The sequence below is a fragment of the Siniperca chuatsi genome, linkage group LG17, assembly GCF_020085105.1.
Source record: "Siniperca chuatsi isolate FFG_IHB_CAS linkage group LG17, ASM2008510v1, whole genome shotgun sequence".
Classification (NCBI taxonomy): Eukaryota; Metazoa; Chordata; class Actinopteri; order Centrarchiformes; family Sinipercidae; genus Siniperca; species Siniperca chuatsi.
In genome coordinates this window covers 23,015,179-23,033,170 of record NC_058058.1, presented here as the reverse complement: position 1 = coordinate 23,033,170, position 17,992 = coordinate 23,015,179, and the positions used below count along the sequence as shown (strand labels likewise).

Genomic DNA, 17,992 nt, shown 5'->3' with positions numbered 1-17,992 from the left:
CTGCTCACAACAAATCTGTGGATTATCTTGAGTAACCGGGTCATTCAAATGTATTTTTCAGCGCTTTGAGCAACACAAGCCGTGTTCCATTTAGTCCCATTATATTAAAAAAAGCAGACATCCCTACGGCCGATATCTCCAGAACTCGACAACTCACACCAAAACAATCTAGATGGATAAATAGCACTACAGGTAAGTGGAAAAAAATATATTTTTGTTTTGGGGGCGAACTGTCTCTTTAATGCAAAGGTGCATATTCTCATCATCTTGTGTGGTAGGGCAAAGAGCTTATGTGGGCAAAAATGTTGTTGTAGAGGATTATTCCCACAGTATTTTCCTATCCATCCTCTACCCTATAGTATGTACATAATTGAGTGGAATTACATCTTTGTATCTTCTTCCTAGCCTGGGGGTTTTCAAACTGGGGGGCATAGAGCCACTGCAGGGTGGGGCACGGATGACCAGGGGAAAAAATTTAGTGGAACTTTTTTGGGCTTCTGATGGGGGGTATGACGGGACATTTTAAGAACTGCTGTCCTAGCCTAATGAGCTTGGCAATAATGCCAAAATCTTATATATCTGACCTAACGATATTTATAATTGGTTAAGATTGGTTATAGGATAGGGTTGATGTGGAAAACTGGGAAAACCAGTACAATGCAGAGGACCTATATGTGTGGATATGATGGTGACGCGGGTAGAGATATTCATTGTTCAGTTCACCTAACCACAACAGTTAAATTAGCTCAGATCTCCGAGCTGTATTATCTCACAATAAGACAGATACATTGACTAGTCTTGTGAGGGTTTTATTGTGAAAATGGTCACCGGAAGTTTTGCTATTGATTGAGTATCGCGAAACACTGGTGCAAATAAGGAAGCTGTAAAACTTGACAGGTTACTGCTAAGGTAACGTGAGTTAACATTATATATTAAAGGCATTGGTGTGAAAGACAAAAAAAGCTTACTACGCTGATATGTGCATTAATGACCTGGTTATTTCAGTTAGCGTTGTTACTGTGTGTCATGAGCAGCCAATTCGTAGGTTGGCTAGCTAAGCTAAGCTAGCAGACAAAAGTGTTTTGAGACGACAATATAGCTTAACGTAAGCTATTTCTCTTGATACAAAATTAGCGAAATACAAGCTAATGACACGAGGGCTTCTGGTTTGTTACATACCTCGTGTTCGTCACATTTAACCACTGTAATAAGCTTGTCAGCTGTTAGTTTTAGCTGACACTGCTTAGTGTTTATGTTAGCAAAGACAGCAGCAGGTGTTGCATCAAGTCAGAAACACCTTTTTCTGGACTATTTAGGAGTCGCTGGGATCCAGTTTTCCACCGTGTGTACTCCAGAGACACCTAACAGCACTTTTTTCATTCAGACGTCAGGGGCTGTTTTTGAGTACAGTATACGTCACACTGAACACAAACCCAGCTAATGTTTGTTAGTTACTCTGCTAATTAACAGATAATGAAGTTTTAAATAACATAGTCACAAAAGTACAGTACATATAAATTATTCAAATTTTTTCATACATTTTGACAATGATAACATAACCTCAAAACACTTTTTCTTATTAAGGCCAAGCACGTTTTGGTTTGTCACTTGATTATTAAATTTGTATATTTGTATCTCTGCATTCTTTTGTTCATTTTGGTAGGGTCGTGCACCCAAAGTACAAAAATCATTTTGTCACCTACTCTAATTATCTATCCATCAGATAGGTTTTTATTTTACGTGCCTAAGTTTCGAGATATTTACCACAAAAATGGAGATGAATGAAATTTCATTTGAGGTGCTCACAGCATTGAAATGCATTAAAAAAGTTCAACAGCAGCATCTCTTTTTAGAAGCAATGCCCTACTTACTCTGGCTAATTTGTGCTGTGAACAGTTTTCATTGAACTACTTTCTACTGAAGAAATGTAGGAAGGGTTGCTTGTTAATTAATGAAACAGAAAGTGGGAATATGATCAGCTCTATGAAATGTTTTTTGTTTTTCTGTCCCATGAAGCCACATGTGAATATGAGCGTCCCAGACTACATGCAATGTGCCGAGGACCACCAGACAGTACTAGTGGTGGTCCAGCCGGTTGGCATCGTACCCGAGGACCAGTTCTTCAAGATCTACAAACGCATCGCCAGCGTGAGCCAGGTGAGCATCAGGGACTCGCAGCGCCTCCTCTACATCCGCTACCGCCACCACTATCTGCCTGAAAACAACGAGTGGGGGGACTTCCAGACGCACCGCAAGGTGGTGGGCCTCATCGCCATCACCACCTGCGGCTCGGCCAAGGAGTGGCCCCAGACCGCCGAGCGCTTCCACGGCCAGAAGGAGGTGTACAGCTCCACTCTGTACGATTCACGGTTGCTGGTGTTTGGGCTGCAGGGAGACGTTGCAGAGCAGCAGCGGACAGACATGGCCTTCTACCCCAGCTTTGAAGACTGCTCTGATGTGGAGAAGAGAGTGGAGGACTTTGTAGAGTCGATATTTATTGTTCTGGAGTCCAAGCGGCTTGACCGGGCCACAGACAAGTCAGGTGACAAGATACCACTGCTCTGTGTGCCCTTTGAGAAGAAGGACTTTGTGGGTTTGGACACGGATAGCAGGTGAGTTGTTCTGTTTGCTGCACCATAACCCCCTTTTCAAACGTACTTTAGCATTTAGAGGCTGGTTAAGGAGTGCTTGCGTGTTCATTGCAGTGTGATATTCTTCATTATTTGCAAGTTGTTAGTGTGTGGTTGTGTCTGTCAAGTTGCTTGTTACATGTAAGTCTTGCCTCCTCAAAAATCTGTCTTTCGATTTTTGCTGCGTTCATTTTCGTTTGTTTACCTTGGTTTATCTTTTTTCTTTTTTTCTTCCATACTGTCCTGTGAGTTTATTATTGGGTGTGAAAAGGTGAGATGTTAGACTCATAAGTGTAGTGCACCCATACCAATCCCATCAGCTTTAGCTCTGCCCTGATAGAAACACCCAGACCTCTGTGCTGTTGTGCATTTGCTCCTGACTCCAAGCCAAACTCATCGCTTCTCCACAGGTTTCAGTTTATACACAAACTGATTTGAAAAGGCTTGATTTAAGTTACAGGCCATAACAGTGGTATGAATAAACACAAAATAGCAAAATAGTCTATTCCACAGCAGTAACACTAGCTACTAAAATGAAAAGTTTTTTAGCCGTGTAAAGTAAAGGAAACTGCTAAGTTACATTCAGTTGACCACTTAGTGTCCACAGAAGCCCAGTGACCACTTTTTTTCAGTCTTGGCTACTTATTTCCATTCTACCACTATTTGTATGGTTGATTCAGATAGCAGTTAAAGGACCATACCTGTGTTTTTCTGTGGTTTTGCTCATTTACAACAAATCATGTATACTCTTAATTACTGCCAGTCTTTCTCCCCTCCTGGCAGCCACTGGTTTCAGCTGCTATCTATGTATCTATCTATTTACAGTATGTATTCATATATCTCTCTGTCTGTCTGTCTGTTTCTGCATCCATTCATCTTGTGTTAAGTCACTCTACTGTATTATAGCTGCTGCACAGATGCAAGTAGATACAGTGCTTTCATGCTGGTGGGAAGCCTCGACTTTAGAAAGCTCAGCCGACTGCCAAACAGCAACCTTTTTAAAGCAAGAAGCTGCCAAGTTCACATTGCTGTTTTCACAGTGTCCATGTTTCCTTGTTATTTGTTCTTCCTTGTCAGATTTTCCAACAACATTTTTTTGCGTGTGATGTTTTTCAGCAGCCAACTTATTAAACTAAATGTTGGCACTTCTGACCAGCACTTGAAAGCCCTGTTCAAAAGATCCTAAACACAGTCCACGCGTTCATCTGCATCAGGAAGATTATTTTGTAATATTTTTGCAATAACAGGAAACACATAACCATTTTTTTGTTTGGCTAAGAGAGAGGGAGATGTAAACTAACACTTTGTTTTACGGGTTTGTAATTTTGCTGTAATTTCCTAGGAAGTTTCCTGGAAAGAACTATGTAATTCTGTTCTAATTATAGGGAAAATAGGAATTTCCTTGAAAGAAAAGCTCCAATTAAAACCTTTTTAAATAGTCATTTATTTATAATTTAGAATGGGAATTTCTCCATATACGTATGTTGAATTGTATGCTTGCCAGTAGACAAATTTAGCATTTTTGCATTTTCTGCTGACCTGCTGTGCACTGAGTAAAAGACTCTTTAGGTTACACTAGCAGTTAATTGGAATTAATTAAATGGAATTGTACCAATTGAATGCTGTCTCTATTTTCCCTATAATTAGTACCAAATTACATAGTTCTTTCCAGGAAACTTGGAAATTATTGGGGAAATTACAGACTTGTTAAATAAGGTGTTGTTACTAAAAGCACAGTGTACATACAGACAAAAACAACAACTGTATTACTGATAGGCCTATAAATGTTTAGATTTTCTCCCTACATCTTGAGAAAAAGCAGCAAAATAGCTCTCTTGGCTGCAAGAGTCAGGAGGAATCACGTTGGTTTAATTTTGACGGACAGTCACATACCTGTAATCACATCTCTATCGGGCCACATCATACAGTATGATCTTATACTTATTTTTATTTGGTGGGGTGAAAATATTGCGGTGCTCCAGCCCCTCAGCACCCACAGACCTTCTGCCGGTTGCAGGCGGAATTTTGGGAAAGTGAAACAGGAGGGGGGGTAGACTCCCAGTAGCTGAAAAATGGCTGGAAACTGGATCCCAGCCGACTGGCAGCCAGAGAGCCTCCGGCAGGGAGCGACAGTTTTAGATGACTGGCAGTTTTTCTAAATGTTATTTGCATTTTTTTTCTGTAAAGACTTCATTTATAGACAAAATGATGGATTACTTGTCTCAAGCATGTTTCCAGTCTGTGCAATTAGATTTTTGAAACCAGTGGCCACCTTCACCATTCAAAAAACCCACTCACATGCCTTGGGAAATGCTCAACCTTAATATTAAACACTGTATTTGCAATTCAAAGTAAGCAATATTTATATATAATATTTGTGTGCTGAAACATTCAAAACCACTGGTATGGTCCTTTTTAACGAAGGAGCTGATAGTTTGGACCCACTGAACACAGTTTGGCACCGTACATGCTACTGAGGTTTGTCCCAGCTTCAGGAGAACATTTGGATTGGGAAGGTGCAGTTTGGGGTTTAGTCTGTTTGGCTGTAGAAGCTGGAGCGACACACTGGCCGCATGGATCTCATATCTTTATTCATGAGAGAATACATTACCTTCCAGCTTGGCATAGCACTGCAGCTACTCATAAAAACATGAATTTGATAATGGCATCCATGTCCAAAGATCCAGTTTGATTGCTGTGGTTAATTTTTCATGACTCCCTTAAGAGCAGCCTTTTCATTTTAGTATTACTCTGCCAGAACAATTTCATTGTTCAGAAGTAGCCTAGTGAGTATTAGCATGAATATTTGATGAATGATGTATGATACAGATTTTCCCAGAATAGATGTTTATGTAGATTCTTAATCTCTGCCTCTGTACAGCTAAGCAAAGTTTGTCCATGACTCCATTTCACCTCGAGTCCTTGATCACCTGCTGATTCTCGTTATTGTCCTCACATGACCTTCCCAGTCTTTCAGAATGCTCAGATGTCTTGCACGAGGGGGTTCATAACTTTCCTCAGAACAGTTCCATTTCCCCTGTATCCTGGTGAAGCTGCTCCTTGCTGAGTCCCTGTGTTATTGTGCAAGACTACAGGGTCGTACTGTAGGTCAGCTCATACTCTGTCCTTGTTTTGTTGCTCTCCTTTGCTTGTGCTTTCCCATCCCATACATCCCGTCTGCATCTCCTCTCCTGGCACCCTGCTGACATAAGACATGACAATAGCAGAAAGGCAGAGCTGTTTTAACAGCTGTAGGAATCAACCAAAATCAATTTAAAAGCCAAAAACAAATATTTTATTCAAGAATTCGAGCCACTTCATTCATCCTGCTGTTGTCCAAAAAATGTTCTTTCTTGACCTGCTGCTTTCTCTCAGGCATTATAAGAAGCGTTGCCAGGGACGTATGAGAAAGCATGTTGGGGACTTGTGTCTCCAGGCAGGCATGCTGCAGGACGCCCTGGTCCACTACCACATGTCTGTGGAGCTGCTCAGGGGGGTTAATGACTTCCTCTGGCTGGGTGGTAAGTCTGGACAATGGTGGCTTATTACTATAAACTGGCATTTAAAAGGCTAGAATTTGTTTATTTGTGTGTCCTGGAAATGTATCAGCTAGACTCTGACCAATACTGGATTTTTGAGGCCATTACCAATATTGATATTTGAGAGTTCATTTTTTAACATAATTTCATTCACCATAAAAGGATTCTTATAATAAGTTTCTTTGCCCTATGCAGTTTGCTGATGCTCTTATCTGACATGTAGTGAGTGCTGTAGTAGAAAATGTTTCAGTTTCTTAGATCACAAAAAGTTGACGCAAACAGTCAGCAGCGTATACGTCAGGCTTGTAGAACTTGTGGAATGTTTGTCTTTTATTATTTTTGCTCTCTAGCTGCATTGGAGGGTTTGTGTTCAGCCTCTGTCATATTCCACTACCCTGGAGGCACAGCAGGGAAGACTGTAGGACGCAAGCCAAGTATCTCCCAGCCAGCAGATGCAGGGAAACGCCACAGACCAGGTGAGCACACCGCTCCGTAACCACACTGATAGAAACAGCGGTCTGGGTGGGATAATAGCTGAAGGCTGTTGTCTTTGAGTGAGTTGTGATTGAGTGAGAATGTCACTGCTGACTGGCAATTCAAACATCACTAAGCTTTGCTCAGCTAAGCTGCTTCCTTTGTGTGCAGAGTACAAGATGTCAGCTTCCTAAACTGCTGAAGCTTCTCTTATTTACCCTGATGACTGCTAATTTAATTAAAACTTAACATAATTGTATGTCTACTCTGTTATTAACATGCTATTAACATGGTGTTATTAATACTGCCTTGTGTATAACTACACTTATTGTGAAAATAGATCTTGACTGGTCAATCAGCAGAGCATTATCCTATGCCAGTGAATATAAACAGTGATAAAGTGCTGTTTTTATGATGCCTGGATGATATCTGAGGACTAAGTAATGCAAGATTATTGATTAATTTACAGATTATTACTGTTTAATTGTTTATTTTATACATTTATAATCTGATTTACAGTGGTATGAAATTAGATACATTTTGATGAAACTTTATTGTATTTGCACACAGTAAATATCAGTACAATGAAGCACAGTTTAGCATCTAACCAGTTAGCATCTAACCAGCAATATATATAGCTCTCTATATATAAATCAATGTACCAAATGAACAAGACACCAATATACAAAATGTGCAGTTCAAGTGAATGCAGCTGATGACATGTCAGTACTGTAACGATGATATGTACAGTATGGACAGAACAAGTATATTTTGGATGTATACGGTAGAAAACGTGGCTATGTAATATATATAGTATAAACAGCAGGTATGTAATATGTATAGTGTAAAAGAAGCTATTGTACAGTTGAATATACAGTAGATACAGAAATACAAATACATACAGATAACTGGTGCAAATACAGGGGCCAATGAGCCCTAGTGGCAGCAGCAGTGGTATTGCAATAATACAAAGCAAGTAAATATTTCTATATCAGTAGCTTTAACCACTATAAATTTGCTGTTTTTACTTGATAAATTACTTAAATGACTTTTTTTGGGGGTCAAAATTGTGATCAGCACATTTTCTCTTAAACCAATCAATTACTCAGTAAATTATTTCAGAACTAATGTAAATGACATAAATGACTTTCATTTTCATTTCCTCATAAAACATTTACAAAACTGATTTTTCTTCCCTGCATTGTTTACATCCATTTTACTAGCTAGCACTCTTCTTCTTTGCATTTGTTAGCACATTGCTGTTTGTCTTGGAGCGTCGATTAGTGGCTCTGTATATCGCGTCACCTGTCTGCGAAAATTTAGCAGCCATTAAGGAGATTGTTGGGACTAACACTGCTAACATTGCGCCTTGCGTCATGGAGTGAATCTGCATTCTTTCTTTCTGTCTGTAGGGGCTCAGGAGGTTCTCATTAACCCAGGTATGGTATGTCTAACCAACATAGCTTTGTAGACAACAATCTGCCTGTTTGCTTGTGGTCACATTTGTGTCATTTTTCATCTTACATTATCACCCCGATTCCTATGGTTTATTTTATGGTTTGGAAATGGATTGATGTTTTTTTCCCCCCTGTGGCAGGTAGTGTTCTCCTGTGTTGGTTTACCATCACTTTTTGTTTCTTTTCTAATGTACCTCCTCTTTCTCACAGCCACACTCTTGGTGATCAGTATCACATGACTACATGATTGAAGACCAAGACTTTAAATGGCCACTCTTAATTGCTTCGATTCGTAATTTATTGAGGCCCCATTATTCTAACAACTCACTTCTTACTCTTGATTATCACGCAAAAATCACTTAACCTTATCAAAAATGTTTTAAATATGTTCCCAGAGTATTTAGTCATTTGAATTCAAGGTTACATACAGTATCTCTGTTGAAGCACCAGGCAGTTCATCACCATTGGTGCACACTTTGATTTCCTGCTTTTTGAATGCTCACTGTTGCTTAACCTCTCACTTTCATAGCTTAAGGAAAAAGAAGTCACATAGTGTTTCTATTCTTTAACTTGATTGTCTCAAAACTTGTACTTTATTTAGCTCTCTGCAATTACTGACTAAAGTGTTTTCTCTTTGTCATGTTGCGTGTGCAAATTAGCCTAAGAAGTAGTGCAATGCAGCATCTCATTATTCACATGTTTGGCATAGTGACAGCACCACAGTGTTGCTATGGACACAGCCCCGTTGCTAGGCGATGCGCTCTCAATTGGTATTTGTATTCTAATCAGATTTGGCCGAGAGATGAACCTTGCAATTGCTTTTGAAACATTTCAGGTGCGAATTTAACTCTGGCTGGGACGTCATCTTGATCACATCTTAGAGACTCCAAAGGCCTCAGAATATTCATGATATAATTTTTACTGGTGTAAAGGAGAGCGGGGCAAGTTGGTATAGATGTAAGATTTACATTTTTAAACGGGATTATCAAGAGGCATCAGAACTAAGAATAAACATACATTTCACATAGTTTCATTCAACATTATCTGTTGTTATCTGTTCAGATATGTTAAACAAACCTGTTCTGTGAACAACATTTTGAACACTGTATATCTGTGTCTTATTTGTTTTATTTATATATATATATTATTTTTTTAATATTTTATATATATATTTTATATGCATGTGGCGGTGGTAGCCAGGGCGGTGTCTTTAAAGAGTATAAGGTGGATTTTTTCCCTTCTTCCTGTTGTTTCCTTTCCTTTTGTGGTGGAACAGACTGATGGATGCTCATCCTGGTGTCTTTCATAAACTAATCATATACCGTCCTCTTTTGAGTGTAGGTGCCCTCACAGCCAACGGCATTAGTGCAGACACCAGCACTGAGATAGGACGAGCGAAGAACTGCCTGAGTCCTGAGGACATTATCGAGAAATACAAAGAGGCCATCTCCTACTATGGAAAGGTACTGACCAAAAACTACAGAACTCTTTACTCAAGAATTCAACCAGTATCAATGTTGTTGGATTAAAGATACTAATTGATCTTATGCCAAAATTCAATGTCATTAAACTGGGTGATTTTTTTTTTTTAGTCTCATGGACTGATTGCTATTTCCCCCAGCATACATTCCATGAGACAATAAAACTCCACTAAAAATTGACATTATAAAAAAATAATGTATTTGTGCATAATATCTGACAGAATTTCTAATCCAGTTTGAATAAATCAAGGCCAGACATCACATTAAATGACAAAAGCACAAAGTGCACAATATAAGAGCAATCAATAAACTCAAAGTAAAAAATAAAATAAACAAAGGCAATTAGTAGGTCTTGAGTTGCCTTTTAAGGGTTTCTAAATGTCTAAGATCTTAAAAGGTAAATCTGGTGATATTTTTCTTATTGTCAGCAAGACCAAAAATGAATTGATCCAATTAACAAGTATTTCCTGATATATCTTATTCCTCTGTGCCATAGAGCTCCATTGTTGTCCAAAAACTATTAAAACACATCAATGAGCCACACTGTTGCACTGACTGACGTGTTCCTTTATTACCATGAACACACTCCTTAGAAGGTTTAAAACTGAAGTTATGTTTTAGGCAGTTATGTTAGTTATAAAATGTTTTTGTATGTGATTGCGCGCTGATACATTTTACACCTATAATCTAAAAGTGGGATTGTGTGGCAGTTGATTGTGCCGCAGGAGGCTGTTCAACACTTTTTTGTGGAGTTTCAGTCCATCAGCACCATCAGACCTGTAGCAAACACTGTCACTACTGCTAGCAACAGTAGCTAGGAAGCTAATTGTACCATAATAGGCATGTGTCGATTTTAGCAAAAATAGATTAACTACTCATTTAAAATTGGTTAATCCAACCCATTTTATGCCACTTATCTGGGTCCAGCTCCCATTAATTGAATTAATTATATCATTAGATATAAGATGTATATTCATGACCTCTTTTTAAAGATTTACATCTTCATTAGGAACAAATGGGCTTTGGGCTGACTGCCACAGACAGGGTAGGGAAGACAGAAGCTATCTAATGTAGACGGGCGCCTTATAGCATTTTTCTCTTGATTTTAGATAGGATAAAGATGCAATAGTGCCTGACTGTCCAGAGCTTTAAAAGTGATCACAACAATCTTAAATTGGATTCTGAATTTGTTGGGGAGCCAGTGTAAGGAAATCAAGATCGGTGTCACATGAGAAAACTTCAGTTAGGTAGTAATGCGTAGCCCTCCAGCCTTCAGATTAATGGTCCTACTGTACATGATAGTGTTAACTTTCATGTTGCTTTAATACATAACCAGCATTGGTAGCTACATGTCTGTGTAGTAATATTTATCCATCTCACCAGGGGGCAGTATTTGATTTGGTTAGATGGAGTTTGAAGGGCAGTGACAACACTGTGTTTGAGTAGTATCCGACCAATAAATGCTGACAGCAGCTGTTTATTACTAAATACTACATGGGGACAAGACTTACAAACAAGCATGCCAGCATGTGTGATATCTGGAAATACCATACTAGTCAGTGATCACCTTTTAAAAAGCTGTATTAGACAGACAAAACAATATGTGTTATGTATCTGTTCCTTTCATAATATATTTGTACTTTTGTTTGACCACTGTACTTGTACAAAGTCACAAAGAATAGTATTAAAGTATCCCTACTGCTTAGGGAAAGCTGAATAGGCTCATTATGCTACCAAACTATTCAGAAGCAACCCTGTGCTTTATCTTCATTATTATAATTGCCTTTTTGCACTGACCTCCCTCAGCCCTTTTACCTGTAACTAGTTTATTCAGAATTAAATTACATAGCCATTCAGATATTAATTGAATTTTAATAAGGAGACAATGAGGGTGGAAGTGGAGGGAAGTTGAGGGATGTCGAGATAAAAAGTGCACAAATGGAGTAGTGGCTGGGAATCCCTGAAAAGACGAGTGACAGGGGATCCGAGTTATCACACTTGTCCTTAATCCCACGTCTGCAGTGACTGATGAGGGTGGTCATATGTTAATGAAAAAACATTCCCCCGATTATGAGGTGGGTTGTAGAAGTCAAGGCGACCCTTGTTGACTATTAATTTTTCATTAACGCCGAACCTCTCCCACTCCTCCTCTTATCTCTCGCAGTATAAGAACGCAGGAGTGATCGAGCTGGAGGCCTGTGTGAAAGCGGTCAGGGTGCTGGCCATTCAGAAGAGGGCCAGGGAGGCCTCTGAGTTCCTGCAGAACGCGGTTTACATCAACCTGGGACAGGTACGCCATCTGACTGGGAAATGCATGTTTTGCAGCTACACAGGATGATTAATGTGACCACTCGAAGTACGGTGTACAGTTCAGGGGTGACTGCAAGATATCTTACTATTAGTAAGTAGCAGTAAGTAGAAAAAGCCCACAAAAACAGAACTCACCTATACCATTTTTTTTACATTTTTATTTATCTCTTTTTTTCCTCTTTAACATAAGAGTTTTGTTCTTAAATGCTGGAGTCTTGTTTCCTTATATGATCTATGCAGCAAATTAAATTTCCTCTAGGCTTGCCCTTTGAGTTCAGTGATTCAGCCTCTTTTTCTCAGATTTTAAATATTGATATTCTTGTAATTATATTATTATATTATAATTAGTGCATGCTTATATTTATTTATCTGTGGAGTTGTAAGTATAGAGCAATTTAGTTAAAATAGTCTTTATTTATTAATAATCCTTCATGTACTTCGCAGGATGTCACTACCCAATGTAAGAACAAACAATTGTTTGGATTGTTAAATATCCCCTCCAGACATATAAGATAGATATATAAAAATAATAATTTGTCTGATATGGTTTTTCCTTAAAAAGATTCAATTACCTTGATAAAATGACATCTCCTTCATCTCCCTCATTGAAAAATCCAGAATTTATGAATATTCAAATATTGCTCATGTCAAAAGTTGAACTTCTAGACATAAGATGTTTTACTTCACTGAAACGTCCATTCTCAGTGTGCACTGGAGGTTACAAGTTTCGTCATCACACTTGTATAAGTTGCATTTTGGACCGTGATTGGCTTCTAAACTAGTTGTGATGTCACTAAATCCTGCTCATGACAGCTGTTTAACTCAGAGTTAAGGTGAGCACAGAGAAACTTTACCTCTTCAGCAGATTCATGTGAAAACAAACTCTGCACATACTGTACATCATTCTGCAAAGTGAAGCGCAAACATCCATGTGAAGTAACAATAAGCAAAACACCGTTTTGAGTGGAAGGAGACTTAAATGTTGTCTCCATAACTGCAGCTTTCGGAAGAGGAGAAGATCCAGCGCTACAGCATCCTGTCCGAGCTCTACGAACTGATCGGCTTCCATCGCAAGTCCGCATTTTTCAAGCGCGTTGCAGCCATGCAGTGTGTGGCTCCCACCATCCCAGAGCCGGGCTGGAGGGCCTGCTACAAGCTGCTGCTAGAGACATTGCCTGGATACAGCCTGTCACTTGATCCCAAGGACTTCAGCAAAGGTAAACTTGGACACATGAGGACACTGGAGGTAGTAGATGTTTTGGACTGTGTGAAAATGTAGAGATAATAGGTTCGTAATCAACCTTTTTTTTTCCCACTTTTGCATGGCAATGTTTCATTTCCAAACTATTCATCTCTCATAGTGGATATAGTGTGTGTCAGAGCTGCAGCTAACAATTACTTTAATTATTTATAATGTTTTTAATTCATTGTATTGTTTAGTTTATAAAACAACGGCCACCACAATTTCCCAAAGGGGACGTCTTCACATTGCTTGGTTTTAACCGACCAACAGTCTAACACCCAAAGATATTCAATTTACAATAATACAAAGAGAATCCTATTCACATTTGAGAAGCTGGAACCAGAAAATAATTGATAGTTTTGCTTGAGAATGAACTTAAACAAGGAGTGGATAATCAAAATTGTTGCTGAATAATTTTCTGTCTATCGACTAATCGATTCAGCTCTAGTGTGTTTAAAGTTACCATACCATGACAAATACCATGATATGGAGCGAACAGCGACACAGCAAGTAATATAACTAACATTAGTGTTGGGATTCAGATAGGGCAGGTTTGGTTATTAGCAAAAATATCAAATATATTAATGAATATTAATACAATTATTAATATTATCAAAATTATTAATATGAATTAATAATTATGGGGCACTACTCTGGGATCAGGGACCAATAACCAAGCATGAAAAACAGTCTCAAAGGTGGCTGTCCACCTAAAAATGCTGATATTTCAAGTACTATCTTATATTAGTAAGGGTGAACAGTGAAGGGTGAGATCCAAGCACTGACCGTCGCAACTAGCTGTTATTACAACACATACACACAACAACCACAGGCAACTGCTCTTTATAAAAATACAATAGTGTTTATGTAACCTTAGCACTGATTAACAATCAATAACTTCAGCCAACAACCACTATCGTCAAATTTAAACACAATAAGCATACAACAACGAGCAAGCATATAAGGTCTGTGTGTTTGTGTGTGTGTGTGTGTGTGTGTGTGTGTGTGTGTGTGTGTGTGTTTGTTTGTGTGTGTGTGTGTGTATGCGTGTGTGACAATAAAGAGGGGGGGTGTGAGGAAGACGGTGTATGTGACCACGTGGGTCTTCGTCACACACAGAGCCAAAATGGTGGGCAGACCTGCGAAACTCAAACAAAGGGGGCAGAGCCAAAATGGAAAACATGCTCTATTTGTCCTCAGGATAGCATGTAGCTTAGCTGGTTATACTAACAAGCTGTCTGGGTTGTCTGAGATGTGTGTGTAAGTGTATATGTACATGTAAAGGCGTGTGGGTTAGTGGAGAGGAAGTACAAAGAAAGCACACAGAGTAAGGCACAAGAAATCTCAAATGCCATGGTAAAGCACAATGTCCCTTTATCACACAGGAACCCAGCAGCAAACTTTCATTCAACAGCTGTGTTACTGGACTTTGGTCAGACGGTGTAGTCCCTCATTCGTCCAGGAGTGTTCTATCGTAGAAAAGGTTTCAGTCGTAGTCATCTTGACACTGTTTTGTCAGAAGCAGTGGGAGCCGAAACGTCTTGATTCTGAAAACAGTGTCCAGATGACTACGACTGAAACCTTTTCTACGATGGACTTTGGTCAGTTACAAGCTTCCACAGTGGCTAAAATAACACAGTGGTACCAATGCACAATGGAACATGGAATGGTGGTCTGTTACTTCCCACAATAAGCAAAGCACAATTTACAACAATGAAGCTAAGATGAAATAACACACAGTTATAAAATCTGGATTAGCTAGGTTGTGGGTTAGCAAACTGTTGCTACAATTGCTGCTGCAAAGCTAACAGTCAGAGAGGACGAGACGGTTTCCCAGAGCCAGCAAACCAGCTCCAGACAGCGGTACTCACAACTCTTCCTGCTATTATAGCTAATATCACAACAACAGCATATCTTGGCAAACTAGAAAGTAAGCTGAATGTCCGTCGGCAAGTCATTTAATGTTACCTGACACACAAATCATGGCTGGCATAGTGTTGTGTGGCCCGGTCCGAGCCACCTTTTTATTTCCCATTTACCGGGGCTACCGGAGCCGGGGCTGCTTACAAACACCAGATTTTTCAGATTTTTTTCAGCGCACACACAGAACGGACAGCTAGCGGACCGTGAGGAGATATATATATATATATATATATATATATATATATATATATATATATATATATATATATATATATATATATATATATATATATTAGAATAACCCACCTTTAAGGGTCTTCCTTGGGCACCTTAGGTTGAACATATCAGGGCCTTGTTTCCCAATAACGATCGATCTTAGAAGTTAAGAGTGTTTCTATGAACACACGTTGCAGATCGTTAAGAGCTTCTTAATGTCAGCTGTCTGTGGTGCTGAAGAGGACACTGAATACACTTTAAAGTGACTTCATATATTAAACTGTCTGTAATCCCTGATATATATTCAAAATACATACAGTATCTCACAGAAGTGAGTACGCCCCTCACATTTTTGTAAACATTTTATTATATCTTTTCATGTGACAACACTGAAGAAATGACACTTTGCTACAATGTAAAGTAGTGAGTGTATAGCTTGTATAACAGTGTAAGTTTGCAGTCAGTATATTATATATATATATATATATATATATATATATATATACCCTCTTGGGCGTGGAGTTCACCAGAGCTGGAGCTTCACAGATTGCCACTGGAGTCCTCTTCCATTCCTCCATGATAACATCATGGAGCTGGTGGATGTTAGAGACCTTGCGCTCCTCCACGTTCCATTTGAGGATGCCCCACAGATGTTCAATAGGATTTAGGTCTGGAGACATGCTTGGCCAGTCCATCACCTTTACCCTCAGCTTCTTTAGCAAGGCAGTGGTCGTCTTGGAGGTGTGTTTGGGCCGCAGGGCAGTATTCCCTGATAACGACCCCAGTCTCCGAAGGGAGGGGATGGATCATGCTCTGCTTCAGTATGTCACAGTACATGTTGGCATTCATGGTTCCCTCAATGAACTGTAGCTCCCCAGCACTCATGCAGCCCCAGACCTTGTCACTCCCACCACCATGCTTGACTGTAGTCAAGACACACTTGTCTTTGTACTCCTCACCTGGTTGCTGCCAAACACGCTTGACAACATCTGAACCAAATAAGTTTATCTTGGTCTCATCAGACCACAGGACATGGTTCCAGTAAACCATGTCCTTAGTCTGCTTGTCTTCAGCAAACTGTTTGCAGGCTTTCTTGTGCATCATCTTTAGAAGAGGCTTCCTTGTGGGACGACAGCCATGCAGACCAATTTGTTGCAGTGTGCGGCGTATGGTCTGAACAATGACAGGCCGACCCCCCCACCCCTTTAACCTCTGCAGCAATGCTGGCAGCACTCATACGTCTATTTCCCAAACACAACCTCTGGATATGACGCTGAGCACATGCACTCAACTTCTTTGGTCGACCATGGCCTGTTCTGAGTGGAACCTGTCCTGTTAAACCGCTTTATGGTCTTGGCCACCGTACTGCAGCTCAGTTTCAGGGTCTTGGCAATCTTCTTATAGCCTACGCCATCTTTATGTAGAGCAACAATTCTTTTTTTCAGATCCTCCGAGAGTTCTTTGCCCTGAGGTGCCATGTTGAACTTCCAGTGACCAGTATAACACCAAATTTAACACACCTGCTCCCCATTCACACCTTGTAACACTAACGAGTCACATGACACTGGGGAGAGAAAATGGGTAATTGGGCCCAGTTTGGACATTTTCACTTAGGGGTGTACTCACTTTTGTGGCCAGCGGTTTAGACATTAATGGCTGTGTGTTGAGTTATTTTGAGGGGACTGCAAATTTGCACTGTGTCATGTTACAAAGTGTCATTTCTTCAGTGTTGTCACATGAAAAGATATAATAAAATATTTACAAAAATGTGAGGGGTGTACTCACTTCTGTGAGATACTGTACATACATCGCAAAGCGTAAGTGTTGTAAATAACACAAAGAAATGTTTTATATTTGGAATTGTTTAGTATGAAAACAAAGCTTAATGTGCAGTAAACAGTCTACAGCTTTCAGCTTGCTGTTCTTTATAATTCATGTTCCTGGGTGCAAGCCAGTTTAAGAAAGTCAACTTTGATTGATTTAGCTGCTGCTGGAGGCACATGTTACTCTTAAACTCATATTAAACCTAAAATGAAGCAGTGAAGGTTCCTATAAGCTTCATGAATATGCACATCATCTATTGTGATAATTTCTGTATTAGACCAGCTGTATATAAGCATGTGGCAAACAATGCACCATAAATATAAAGAAAAGAGAAGATACTGAACTTGAAAATACAGTTGTGTCTCATCAGTCCACAAAGTATTTTTCTAAAAGATCATCAAGTACTCTGTGGACTGAGACAAAAGAGACAAAAGTTTAACTTTTTTTAAGGTGTGTGTCCCATTACATCTGGCGTAAAAGTAACACCACATTTCAGAAAAAGAACATCATACCAACAGTAAAATATGGTTGTGGTAGTGTGATGGTCTGGGGCTGTTTTGCTGCTTCAGGACCTGGAAGACTTGCTGTGATAAATGGAACCATGAATTCTGCTGTCTACCAAAAAGTCCTGAAGGAGAATGTCCGGCCATCTGTTCGTGACCTCAAGCTGAAGCGAACTTGGATTCTGCAGCAGGACAATGATCTAAAACAAACCAGCAAGTCCACCTCTGAATGGCTGAAGAAGAACAAAATGAAGACTTTGGAGTGGCCTAGTCAAAGTCCTGACCTGAATCCTATTGAGATGCTGTTGCATGACCTTAAAAAGGCAGTTCATGCTCGAAAACCCTCCAATGTGGCTGAATTACAACAATTCTGCAAAGATGAGTGGGCCAAA

At 39.5% G+C, this 17,992-nt stretch overlaps 1 protein-coding gene across 3 annotated transcripts in view; it reads left to right on the top strand.

The window, feature by feature from the left end:
- The first annotated feature begins 170 nt into the window (after nucleotides 1–170).
- trappc9 (trafficking protein particle complex subunit 9) overlaps nucleotides 171–17,992 on the top strand; it is a 212,126-nt gene continuing 194,304 nt past the window's right edge. The window contains exons 1-8 of one of the 3 annotated variants that reach the window (XM_044171437.1): nucleotides 171–192; nucleotides 2,017–2,612; nucleotides 6,006–6,151; nucleotides 6,520–6,645; nucleotides 8,056–8,082; nucleotides 9,442–9,563; nucleotides 11,746–11,871; nucleotides 12,892–13,108. In XM_044171437.1, coding sequence (XP_044027372.1) covers nucleotides 2,029–2,612; nucleotides 6,006–6,151; nucleotides 6,520–6,645; nucleotides 8,056–8,082; nucleotides 9,442–9,563; nucleotides 11,746–11,871; nucleotides 12,892–13,108 — 1,348 coding nt within the window. In that variant the 5' untranslated portion in view covers nucleotides 171–192; nucleotides 2,017–2,028. Of the gene's footprint in view, nucleotides 193–780; nucleotides 910–2,016; nucleotides 2,613–6,005; nucleotides 6,152–6,519; nucleotides 6,646–8,055; nucleotides 8,083–9,441; nucleotides 9,564–11,745; nucleotides 11,872–12,891; nucleotides 13,109–17,992 lie in introns of those variants that run through there. The other 2 variants (XM_044171438.1, XM_044171439.1) reach the window with 2 other exon arrangements.